The following is a 13207-nucleotide window of genomic DNA, read 5'->3' on the forward strand; positions in this document are numbered from 1 at the left end:
ATGTAAGCATTCAGCTTTCACAATCTGAAAAAACTTTTAAAGAATAAAATCCAAGGAAAATATCATTATTTACTTATTACTAAGCAGTTTATCCAAGAATTAGATTACTGGCAAGATTGAGATTAGGGTTCCAGTTCTCATATATCCATTAAGTTGTTTCTGGTTTTGCTTTGTTTAGTTTTTTAAAACTAGTCCTTATGCTACTGAATATATGGACTTTTTAAACAAAAATTGAAAGTGGTATATTTCTTCTTAAAATTTTATTTATCCATTGTTTTATAGATTGAAAACAGTACTACTTTTACTGTAAATGACCTGACTGATCATCTGCTTGCTTACTGTGAACTGGGAAAATTACTTACAGGGATTCTAAGTGGAACACTAACCACATTATTTTTCTTCTTAGATCAAAGGGATTATATCTGTGAATATTGTGCTAGGGCCTTCAAGAGTTCTCACAATCTGGCAGTGCACCGGATGATTCACACTGGCGAGAAGCCATTACAGTGAGTGTTTATTTATTGGTGAACATGTGGGTGAGAAGTGCATATCTGCCCTACTTGTGGGTTAGCCCCTATGCAAACAATTTCAGTTGCCACTTCTATTCACTTTTACCAAATTAGAGTGAGTATTGGTTTGGGATGCTATTTAGTGAACTTTTTGTTTCCTTTGTTTTTTAAACAAAAGAAACATTAATTTTCCATCTGGTTAACTTTTCGTAATTTTTCCCAAGAAATGTTACTGACTATTGGCCTATATATGTGACCTCTAAAGTCCTACCCTGACCCTGAAGAAGAGGCCTCTTCATTTCTGTTTGATCAGCTATTTCCTTTTCCATCTTCCTAGATGCGAGATCTGTGGATTTACATGTCGGCAGAAGGCATCCCTTAATTGGCACATGAAGAAGCATGATGCAGATTCCTTCTACCAGTTCTCTTGTAATATCTGTGGCAAAAAATTTGAGAAGAAGGACAGCGTAGTGGCACACAAAGCAAAAAGCCACCCTGAGGTGCTGATTGCCGAAGCTCTGGCTGCCAATGCAGGCGCCCTCATCACCAGCACAGATATCTTGGGCACTAACCCAGAATCCCTGACACAACCTGCAGATGGGCAGGGTCTTCCTCTTCTTCCTGAGCCATTGGGAAACTCCACCTCTGGAGAGTGCCTCCTGCTAGAAGCTGAAGGGATGTCAAAGTCATACTGTAGTGGGACGGAACGGGTGAGCCTGATGGCTGATGGGAAGATCTTTGTGGGAAGTGGCAGCAGTGGGGGCACTGAAGGGCTGGTCATGAACTCGGATATACTCGGTGCTACCACAGAGGTTCTGATTGAAGATTCAGACTCTACTGGACCTTAGTGGAAGGGAAGACTTTGGGCACTGGGACAGCTCAGACTTTGTATTTAAAAGATAAAAAGGACAAAAAAAAAAAAAATTTAAAGCATTTAAAATCTAGTAAAATAACTGAAGGGCCTGCTCTTTCCATTGTGGATCACAGCACACACACCTACACCCACCCTCTTCTCCCTCTATTGTCCCCTTTATAAAATTGATGTTGCCTTTACCAAAAAGGTAGGCAAAAAAGAAGAAGCTCTTAAAAGTGAGGGTTATCCTCCTCCTCAGTTCCAGTCAGGCAGACTTCCTGCTCACCGGCAGATCCCTTCTTAAACCTGTAACTCTGATGTGCTCTGGATCAGCTTTTAACTCTTGATAGTATATTACTGTCCTCTAAACCCCTTCTCCTTCACTGCTGCCCTATGGTTCTGGCTTCTACCCACTGCAGCACACTTATTCCCAAAGTATCATACACTTCTAATCTCTGGAGGCTGGCAGCTTGACTTGGCACTTTAGGCCCCTTAAGGTGAGCTGTTAAAACAGCACACCTCTCTCACTCACCCCCATTTCCTCCATTCCCTGCTGGGTTTCAGAAAGGAAGGATTCACGGGGACCACCTCCCTCCTTTGTGATCCCAGCACTTCAGTCCCCTTCCAACACCTCCCTCTGGTTCTCAGTGGTGCTCACTAGCATGGAAGCAGGCTCCCAACAGGGAGGGGGCTGCCCTCTACATGGTTTCTCTGGCCATAAGACAGGGCTCTGTATCAGTGAGAAAAGTCCCAGACTAATGGCAGAAATTTGCACTTTGAACATGTGTGTTTTTGTGTTGTGGAACCTGAGATTCCTTATTTATTAACGGAAAGTCTGATTTTTTTTGGGGGGGGGGTCGTCGTTGCTAGATTTTTGGGGGCTGGGAGAGATTAGGTTATTCTGACATGGGGTCCTTTCTATAAGAGGTACTTTTGAAGGCAAGATACAGGATTGAAGAAGCACAGCCAGCCTCTAAAATATAGCTCTCCAGTGGCCTTTAAAGAAAGCTGGTCCTCAGCACTAACAAAATCACTACAGTAGCCTAGTGCTTTTTTGGAAGCCTTTTTAGGGAAGGAAGTTAGGTTTTTGGTAATTAGTGCTCTTTGAGTTTTTAGAGCATTGAGATTTAGGAATTTTGAGGGGATGAGAAGAAGGGTTGTTCAGGGTCTGAATTACAGATAAAAGATTTTCTCTTGTAAATTTATTTTCTTTTTTTGTCCCCATCATTTCTTTCTACACACCTTCCTGTTGGCCCAATTCTGGCCCCTCGCTTTGTTTTTGGTTTTGCTTTGCTTTATCATTGTTTCATTCCAGGTCCCAGTTATTGAAGGACACTGCCATTAGTGAAGAGATAGTCTATGACTCGTACAATTTGAAGTCAAAGAAAATGGCTGTTTTGTTTCCTTTTTATAAAAATAATACTTCAGAAGAGGAAAGGCTTCCATAGACAAAGTTAATAATCTGTGGAATAATGGCTTTGGCTTTCACCTAAAATTCTGGGAATTACCACATCCATTGAGATAGGGATTTTCTTGGGGGTGGATTGCTTATTACTGGCCATGGGAGAGGCAGGTGGTGTTTTTGTACAAGTTTATAACTCCCAGAAGACTAAAAACTTATTTTGGCAATTTTTAGAGAATTAGAAGGGCAATTTCTATCCTTCTGTGTACCTCACAAGCTGGAGTTAAAGGCTTGCCCTATTCATTGTTTGTCAGAAATGTTGTGATGGCTGTTGGAAAGAATGAAGTTTTGCCGAGAGCAAAATAAGGAACAACTTGTTTTTCACAAACACTAAAACTACAAAGTTTATCAATTTTCTCTTTTATTTTTTCCCAAAAAGAGGGGTAACAAAATGTCATCTCTGAAAGAGGCTTACTTTACACCCACTAGTGTCAGTGGTTGGGATGCCAGGGAATAGGGAGTCAGACACCTACAGTGAATAGACTTAAATGCACTATTGTTTCTTTACAGAGTGTTGCAGATTTGCCATCCCTCCAGTGTGGGGGTAGAAAATGGAATAAGGATAGAAGGGATGTAGAATATGCTTTCCTGCCCACAGTCAGGATTTGGAATTGACTTGGTATGTTGAGTACATTTGAAAAACCTGTCAGATTGATTGGGTTTACAACAAAGTTGTTCCACTCTCGTTATAAGTCCATTTTGTACTGTTTGACTAGCTCTCATCTGTACCGCACACGTACCTTTTTTCTTTGTCACATTTATCTTCTCTGTCTCTGTAAGTTGTATTTGCAGTGATGAGTCATCAGATATTTTAACCACCTACACAAAAGCAAACTGCATTAAAAAAATTAACGAGATTGAAGGAAAATATGTTCTTCCCATATCACACTCCTCCCCACAAAAAGCAACAAGTTCTAATAACTAGAAACTTTCTGTTCTTCCTTTTTCTGACCCCTTTATAGGTACCATTTGCCTATAGTTTGCTTCAATAAATTATTATAGCAGTTTGCAGTCAATCTTAAAATATTCTCCATGGACTTCTATCTTCTTTTTTTCCTTTTGAAAAGATACTAGCACAGTAAAGAGTGGTATAAGTAAGCTGTCTTGTACTAAGTCCTCTCCCCTTTCCTTGTCTGCTTCTCATGTGTCCTTCCAAGGAGCCCTCTTAAAATTCTGCATTTCCTACCCTTAGTCAAATTGTGTTACCTTTTTAATAACTCTCCCCACTGCATATTCTCCATCTTGTGAATTGGCAGTTCAAAATCCTGAAAATGTAATTGACATGCAAGTATTATTTCTGGGAGATGTGCTTCCCCCTAGTCTCTGGTTGCCCAGGGTTATTCTGCATAATTGAGACTTACTATGCTTCAGAGAGTTTGAATAAACACTGGCCAGGATTACTGGGAGTTAAAGAATTCAGGTATGGGAAAGCATCTGCATAGAGCACTTGAACCTCCTGTGTACCTGTTGGAAAAAATATATAAAGAGTGTATTAAACCCAGCCAAGGTTATTAGTCTGATTGTTTGAAGTACGATTTTTCCCTCCTTCTTTTTCCCACTTTCCAATGTACTCAAGAAAACTGAAAAATTGTAATGGATCAATTTAAAATATTTTATTTCTTGAAAGCCTTTTTTGCCTGTTGTAATGTGCAGGACCCTTCTCCTTTGATGGGAGAGACAGGTAGTTACCTGAATCTAGGTTGAAAAGGTTATGTAAAAAGAAATTATAATAAAAGGGATACTCTGCTTTTCAAATCCTTGTTTTCTCTTAATCTAGGTAAGGCATATCCAAAATAAATATGTAAAGAAGAAAAATAAAAGTTGTCTTCATGGAAGCAACTTGTCTTCCTTGATTGTACTAAGTTAACAGTTATCCTAAGGGTAAAAAGTTGATGCTGCTGAGAACCCAGTGCCCCCAGCACAGGGTTTATGTGGCAGGTGCTGTTACTTCTCTTGGGCAGAATCAGAGGTAACTTCTGACTCATTTTCATTCTTGATCTCTAATGCTGAGTTGCTATAGGATTCTGTGATCATCTAGCCAACTTGGAAACCCCTCCTGTGTTGTGACAGACTTCTAGAAGAGATGGCCTCATTAGTCTAGTAGAGAGAATGTTAAGGATGCTGTGAGGGTTATGTTAGTCTCATAATGACAAAAACCTTGTTAGCATTTGATGTCAGTGCTTTTTCACAAAACTCAATGTCCACAACAAGTATTAACTTTCAAAAAAAAAATCGTTTTACCTTCTTTAAAGGCCTCCTGTGAGCCACTCACTCCCACTTTTCTCCCCTCCACCCCTTGTTTATTGTTTATGGAAGTTTGCACCTGAGAAGGCATGTGTTTCAACTTAGAGGCAATGTCTATGGCATGAAATAGTGAAGGCTTATTGATTGAGTAGGACACTTGAAGCTCTTCCCCAAGAAGCATCATATTTTAATCTACAGGGTTAAGTTGGATGCAACAGAAGAACAATTCTGCACGTGCTCTTAAACTCTTTTGCCCTCATTTCAAAGCCCAGGTCATTCTTGTATGTTGTTAAGGAGCAGTGTGGTATGACTGGGATGAGGAAGAGAAAGAAAAGCATGTTGTCATTTGAGACTGCCTTGAAAATGTTACCCAGTCAGGGTTGGGTGTTTCCTGTCCTTTGGAAGAGAACAGGCCTAAACAGTACCTTCCCCATCCTGTAGCTATGAGGAAGGCACCATGATTGAGGTTAGAGATACTTACTTTGCTGATTTTTAATTGAGTATAAATGAAACTACATGACGAAATGATAGAAGTGAAAAGATGCTGTATTTTCAGAGGACCTATTTAGCATAAACTTTGTTTCTTGAACAAAATGTGAAAAACCTAAAGGATGAAATTTCAATGTCAATGGGAGAATCAGAGACCTATGTTTTGTGCCTGCTTCCTGGATTTTGTGCATATTAGTTAATTTCTTTAAGCCTCAATTTTGTTATGGAAAATATTTATCTCATAGAATTATTCTAAAGATCAAATAAAGGCTTTAAAGCCTTTAGCACAGTGTCTGGCCCAGAGTAGTTGCTTAATCAATGGCAGCTATATTGTTAGTAATAACAATATTATTGAATACTAGGCCAAGAAGGGAAAAAGAAAAGGAAGAAGAAGACATGACGAACGCAAGGGAGAGTGATAAAATAAACTGATTATGTGTATATGAAGTAGATCACATTAGGCAGGGGTGTCATGAGGATTAGTGTGATAGTGACCTTGTTGCTAAGTGCAAAAGCAAAACAATGACATAAAAACAAGTAGGCTAGGCACTGAGTGGAGGAGAGAGATGGAGGCAGACGCTGCAGGAAAAAAAAGCTGATTAAAAAGGGGCCTTTGATTCCACAGGCACAAAAATCCACAGCCAGGAATTTGCTGCCACCTCTGAGTCAGGCAGGGGGATGGGGGTGGGGTGCACAATCCCATTAGGAGAGAATGCCCAGTGGATTTAGTCTGAGAGTCACATTTCTTATTTGGACCAGTGTAGACAGAAGCAAACCCAGCTCACTTGTTTCCTGGGACAGTTGAGTTAGGAGATGGCCTTTGCAGAGCACTCACCGCTGACCCCTCATCGCCGGGACCTCTGTAGCCGCTCTATCTGGCTAGCAAGGAAGATTCGTTCAGACCTGACTGCTCTTTTGGAATCTTATGTAAGTTGCCTATTTTGCTGTTGTCTGTTTTCACTTGATCTCTTCTGATTAGCCCCTTAACATCATGTTCCAGCCCCCATTACCAATCATCAAGGCCCTAATCATACAGTCATTCATAGATTGGGCACCTATCATCCGACATGGTTCTTTCCCATAAAGAAACTCCTGTGACCCTGTTTTCTTCTCTAGCCTGTTGAGGAGACATGTTCTTTGAGAAAATAGACATGGTCTTCTGGGTAGGATTGGCTCTATGTCATGGAGGCTATTCCTAATATGATTGCCTACAGTCTGGATTCTACCAGAATAGATTAACTATGGGCCCTGTAAGTGTGGGTTCTTCATACACATTGTTCTGAATTTTTGAGCTATGTAAATGAAAGAATGAGGTTTATAGAATTGGGAGAAGAACAGCACAAACCCAAAGAATTTCTCCTCTATAGTATTGGCCACCCAATTTTTCATTACATATATCAAGTCTCTGTGTATCAAAAGAGAATGGTGACCCATACTATCAAAAAAGGATCCCCTAGAAGATTCACTGGAAACTTAGGGACGTGTCAAATTGATGAGCTAACCATGGAGTTCCAGATTGGTTTTCTGATGGAGATCCCCATCAGTCTCCACCTAAGGCCTACTATGATAGAAACACTGAAAAAGAGTTCTAAATTTAGGTTGTCTGGGAATTGGTTTAGCTTTGTACAGCCTCACCAATTAGAAATCTAACTCTTTGAAGTACCTTTTTTTATTTTTATCTTTTTTATCTCATTACCACTGAATTCTCTAAAGTATTGTCTTCCCAATGAGAGTGGATAATGGAGGAGAGGGGGGTTAGAAAAATTCTGCAGTGGGTTAATTCTTGGGATTCCTAATAGGCCTGGCCAGTGTCTTCAAGTATGTTTAAAATTCTTAAAACTCGAGTACGATTCAAGTACTTGTTTCCAGGAGGGAGTTCAAAGTGGGAAGGAGAAGTTGTAGACCAGTGGTTTTCAACCTTTAAAATCTAATGAAACCTGCATATTCTCCCACAAAAAGGAAATAGGTAAAGCAGAATGTATAATTTTAGAATAAAGCCTTCCTAAAATCCAGTCATTGGATCCCAAATGAGTTCCTTTTGGAGATTTTAAAAATTTTTCCAATTTGGATCTCTGACCAGGAAAGTGAATAAGGTCTTACATGAGATTTAGGGATTAAATGAGAATGTTGGGATAATTACAGAAGATGTGATGTTTTTATGTATCCTTGGCCAGATGAAGCATCAGGGCCTGAACGAGAACCTAAACCTGGACTCTGTGGATGGTGTGCCAATGGCAAGCACTGATCGGTGGAGTGAACTGTCTGAGGTGGAGCGACTCCAAGAGAACCTCCAAGCTTATCGCGCTTTCCATGTTATGTTGGCCAGGCTTTTAGAAGACCAGCGGGTTCATTTTACTCCAACTGAAGGGGATTTCCATCAAGCAATACACACCCTTCTACTCCAGGTTGCTGCCTTTGCTTACCAGCTGGAGGAATTAATGATGCTCCTGGAACACAAAATCCCCCCCAATGAGGCTGATGGGATACCTGTCTTTGGAGATGGTGGCCTCTTTGAGAAGAAGCTGTGGGGCCTGAAGGTGTTGCGAGAGCTTTCACAGTGGACAGTGAGGTCCATCCATGACCTTCGACTCATTTCTTCTTATCAGACTGGGATTCCAGCACGTGGGAGCCATTATATTGCTAATGACAAGAAAATATAGCAGTTATCCCTCTTCTCTCTCCTTCGTTATATTTCTAATGGAGTATGCACAGTTCCTGAGGCCTCACTTTCCCATTCTTAAGTTTTGAAAGGTCGACCGTTTTCTGACCCATGAGACCATAGATATTTTCATCAAGCAGGGGTGGAGCCCTGGACAAATGGGCATCCAGGTTTAATCTGGTGTGTGTGTGTGTGGTGTGTTGGGGCCCTGTGGGTGTGGGGGCAAGGGCTGTGTCCTTCCATTTTAGTGTTCTAACCTTTCTACTCACTAAATCAACTCTACAAGTATTTAACAGCCTTACAGGATAAACCTAAGTTTAACTTTAGTCCTAGATGGCTTTTCTGGGAAAATTGAGACAATGAATTAAAAATCCTGGACTCTAGCCAATTCAAACCCTTGGATAATAAAAAGAAGTAACTAACGTTTATTGAGTGTCTGCTATATGTAGCGATATGCCAGGGGCTTTGTGTATGTTATTTCACAACAACCCTATTGAGGGAAGTAGTGTTATTCCCATCTGGCAGATGAGAAAACAGGCTCACAGAAATGATAACTTGGTCAAGGTTACCCTACTAGCAAATGGCACACTTTAGTTTGAACCCAGATACTTCTCATCCCAAAAAGCTATGTGCCCTTCAGTTCAGAGGCCTGATCATGACCCTCTGTCATTGCACCTCTTTCCCACAGAGGGTTGGAAAATAGATCCATGTAATCGGTCCCTGACGCTGAAAAAACAATCCCCGTTATATATCCTGATAGATCAGTGGCACAGTAAAGGCACAATTTTTTGCCCACATTTGGCAAAGATGAGAGTAGTGGAGATCTTAACATTCTGTTTGCGGAAAAGAGTAGACCCACCATTTCTGAAATTGGGAAACTGAGGATGTGCAGTAACACAGCCTGCTTTAAAGCATCCACAAATGTTTTGGGTTGGGCACAGCTCATACCAGCTTACCTCACATTTATTGTGATCAGCAGTGTAGCGATACAGGCACTGTAAGCAAGCATTCATGGACAATGGTTGGAATAGTACTCAGGTTAAAATGTCACAAAACTCCTTTACCACACATTCTTTGGACTTAGTCATGAGGATAGGGTGAGGCCCACTCTGTTCCCAGTGGGAATGCCAGCGATTTTAAAACAATATACAGCACAGCCTCCATGTTTCACAACAAAGGGGCAAGACTCTGTTTAATGTTCTTGAGAGAGACGCAGTGTGAAAGACACCAACTGGTAAATGTGGGCATTAATGGAAAAGGTCATTTATGGTCAGGCCTGTGAACTAGTGGTGTAGTATAAATCCCAAAGTTCTCAGGTATGAAATTTGACACTCCCAGTTAAAGTCACCATCTTGGATGGAGCACCCAAATCAATTTAGTTTACTTATTTGAAGCTCCCATGCTCATAAGTAAACCATGAATCAGAAAGGGCTAGCACCCATAGGTTGCATGAGATGGACTGGGGTGACCTAGCTAGTGTCTATTTCCCACAAGGTTTTGTGTCCAAAACTCTACGAGGTCAGTGTTAGGAGGACTCTGGGTTGGGTATTGTGGCAATACAGGGGACAGAAGGCAGTATGCACTTGTGGAAATGAGCTTGTATGCATAGAAGACGTCAATACTGGGTGGAATTGTGAGGCACAGGTTTAAGTGTTAGGGAGTTAAAGGAAGGAGCCCACTGAGAGCCTGACATCCCTTTCTGGAGGAGGAGGAGTTCAAAGGTTGGCTGAGTACCAAATGAAGAGAAATGAGAGAGACGGAAGAGTTGCCTTGGTTAGAAGAATGAGAGGTGACAAACATTTGGGTCCCGCTACCACTACAGGTTTATTGTTTGGTTTTATTTCATTTGTAATTTTGGTAGATAGCTAGATGCCTTGTCAGTAAATGCATAGAGGCTTATTCCATTCATGCTTTTTCTTAGACTGATTCTTCTGCTTCGAGACCAGTATTTTTCCTTGATAAAGTACCTGCTTATTAGTGTGAAGCTCTCAGATTTAATAATCTAAATACGTGTGAAATATTTTAGGCTCTTTCTGTTTTAATGGTTAAAGATGTGACTACATTTCTTAGTGGGGAATACCTGATTACAGACTTGCTGAATCTGGAAGGAGCGACCCTTCCCCGAGTGTGTTTTCATATTCAGCAGATGGGCCAAAGTGGATGTCGGCAGAAGTCTCAAAAGTCAATGGGGGTACAGTTTAAGCTCTACTGAATTACATGTGAAGGAATATTTATATAGAAGAGGCACATTCGAAGCAGCAGAGTCCAGAAAAGATACAACTTCTACCATTGAACTAGGAGGAAATAGGAAGCTACATAAGTCTCGATGAGGTCACAAGCAGCAAGTCACAAGCAATGAAACTCCCAGCATTGTGCTAAGAGTTGTGTCAGTTTCTTCTTCCAAAAGTTTGCAGTCTGCCTCAGAAGAAGAATGGGGAAAATACTTAGAAAAGTATAGATGAAATAAGGGAGAAATGAGCACTTAGCTTTGAAAACAAAGTCACAGACATGTATGGATCTGAGCGTGTAGACTGCATCACGCTTATCTGAAATGGACAGGACATTGGAGAAGGGACCAACAGTAGGTCCATGTTCTAGGTATGTTCTTAAAATACAGATAGCAATAATGGCAACACTGGAAGTGTGTTTTGTTCTGTTTTTAAGGATCCAGAACCCAAAAGATTTTTTGTCTTTAGATTTTGTTCCCTTGTTTCTTAGGTCTATATATAGATAGGATCTCTGGGGAATCATTTTTATATACATGTAAACTATAGTTATATAATATACAACCATAAAATTTATATATAATATATAACCTATAACTATATAGTGCTATATATACATATATATTTGTGTGTGTATATATATACATATGCATATATACATACATGGCATGTATATATATGGCATATATACATATAAAAGGCATGGATGTAGTTCCTAACTCGTATTTTGTCAGTTATTTCTTCTATCCCACAGCCTGTAGAAAAATCCTCTGTGGGAGAGAGATTCTGTTTTCCTGAATCTGTTAAGGAATTGCATATATGAGAGTTGATAAACTCTTTTTACATTGATTTAAGAAGATTATTTGGAAAAAAACTTGCAAACTGGCACAAATTCACAGGCCAAGCATCCAATAAAATAAGCTTTGAAATAGGTTTGAGGGAAGTGAGAGTTTATTTAATAAAGTCATAGCCTTGGTATTGCTGTTATTTCAGCCTGCTGTGGATTTAGGCCCAATGGATGACTCACTGTTGTGACCACTGGTCAAACAGGCAGAGGACAAGTAAATATTTTAGGGAAATGTATCTCTGAAGTGGTTTAGAATGACTTTATGAATCCTCAGCTCCTAAGTAGCTGAGCACCTTATCTCTCTTAATACTAAAGAGTAAAATAGAACTGCAGGATGCAAAAGGGCTTCCACCAGGGTGAGAAAGTGATTGGTGAAGAGGAAAAGGGAAAAAAGTTTGGATATCCCTTCAGTTGGTTTACAGTGTGTGCACGTGTGTTGGTCACTAGACAATGTTTAGGCCACGGCATTTAAAAAGAATGGTTTGGCCTCCTGCCTCATCCCACCTCTGAATGTTGGTACATTGAAAAAGTGAAAGTGATAAAAAATTTCATCTTTTCACTCAAAAGCCTCTATAGAGCTCTAAAGGCTACAGATACAATAAAAGTATAATTTTATATTTTGGTGAAATATTTGTAGGGTGTGTGGTAACATCCTTGTGCATGTGATTCGTATATTACTTGGATCCATCTGTTTTTTGGCAGATAGAAAATAAAAGATGCAAGAATGGCTAACAATAAAGATCTCGCCTCAGCAGGATCGTGAGTTGCTTCTTTTATTTCTGCATCTTTGGATAAGCAAGAGGAATTTCAAGTGATTTCAACATTGGATGAAACGTAATCCTCCCAGCCAGGGCGAGGCTCAGTGGAGCGTGCCGGGTGAATCACCATGATGCCAGGCCACCGGGAAAATCTCCCAAGGCCAGTCAGCCTAGAAAAGGTAGATTGCCCCGTACCTACCAGCTAGCCTGCAGATGAGACAGATTTCCTTTTGCATGGTTTTATTTCAAGTATTTGAACCCTAGTCAAACTTTTGGAGGACAGCGAAGAACCCCAATTAGCCCATTTCCAGTCTAGTTTGAAGGTAGAATCCAAGTTGGGGAAGATATGAAAAATGAGGAAGAGATGCTGTATTTTTATCCACAGGTTCAAGGTTGTATGAATACTGCAGTTACTTACGGCAGGTAGTCTAATTTATCCTCTGAAATACTACCTCACAAATGAGGGAAGTAAGGACGAGCCAGGAACTCCGCCAAGTCCCTCCCCCAGCACCTGACAGGTTGGAGTGTTAGTTCTGGCTCCAAGACCAACTGACTACACTCCACTGCCACGAGCCACCTAGCAATTGAGGTCATTTTATGCTGAAATCTGTTCTCCATCTCCATAATTCACTTTCCCTGGATAAAGCCAGTACAAATTTCTGCCAAATCCTGCTTGGTGACAAACTCTGGTAAGTTTCCAAATTTTGAGACAAGTGACCTTTTCCTGAGCTTCCTCATTTATGAAATGGAAATGACAACTAACTTCACAGGTTGACTGATGCTTTAGACAAATGAGTATCTGAAAGTACATGTGAAGGACATGCAAGCATCAAGTATATAATGTCTCAGGCTGGATTCGGGTAAGACCTTCAGCTGAGGGGCGAGCTCTGTTGAGCATCTCGGAGAAATGCCAGTTGCCCCCAGAGTCCCGCCTGGTCACAGCCTAGACATCACCCTGTTGTTCCTGTGAGCCTTTGGCCACTAGAGGCCAACCCAATCTCACCAGCAGCTGCCAGGAATCCCGCCCCTCCCTGAGCTGAGACAGGGCTGTTCTCTACAGCCAGAAGGTGGCGTTCACCATAGGCGGGCTCAGACAAGCTCTGGAGCCGCAGGTAGACTGCCCAGGGTGTGTGAAAGCTCGCATTTGGTCTTGGAATCACC

At 40.9% G+C, this 13207-nt stretch overlaps 2 protein-coding genes across 8 annotated transcripts in view; both read left to right on the forward strand.

Annotated features, from left to right (window-relative positions):
- The window catches only part of ZFP91 (ZFP91 zinc finger protein, atypical E3 ubiquitin ligase), a 46926-nt gene extending 42347 nt beyond the window's left edge, over positions 1-4579 (forward strand). For both annotated transcript variants that reach the window (XM_072790906.1, XM_072790905.1), the window contains exons 10-11: positions 407-506; positions 847-4579. In XM_072790906.1, coding sequence (XP_072647007.1) covers positions 407-506; positions 847-1357 — 611 coding nt within the window. In that variant the 3' untranslated portion in view covers positions 1358-4579. The remainder of the gene's footprint in view (positions 1-406; positions 507-846) is intronic.
- CNTF (ciliary neurotrophic factor) lies at positions 1079-8644 on the forward strand. Of its 6 annotated transcripts, none has more exons than XM_072790914.1 (3): positions 1079-1219; positions 6317-6484; positions 7732-8644. In XM_072790914.1, exons 2-3 carry the CDS (start codon positions 6371-6373, stop codon positions 8215-8217), a joined length of 600 nt encoding a protein of 199 aa, XP_072647015.1. In that variant the 5' UTR covers positions 1079-1219; positions 6317-6370; the 3' UTR covers positions 8218-8644. The 6 variants fall into 6 exon arrangements, with proteins under 6 accessions (XP_072647015.1, XP_072647016.1, XP_072647012.1 ...); XM_072790915.1 differs by having other exon boundaries at positions 1081-1219; positions 6322-6484; XM_072790911.1 differs by lacking the exon at positions 1079-1219 and adding an exon at positions 3315-3443 and having other exon boundaries at positions 6322-6484.
- Positions 8645-13207: the final 4563 nt, after the last annotated feature.

This window comes from Canis lupus, chromosome 21, assembly GCF_048164855.1.
Source record: "Canis lupus baileyi chromosome 21, mCanLup2.hap1, whole genome shotgun sequence".
Lineage (NCBI taxonomy): Eukaryota > Metazoa > Chordata > Mammalia > Carnivora > Canidae > Canis > Canis lupus.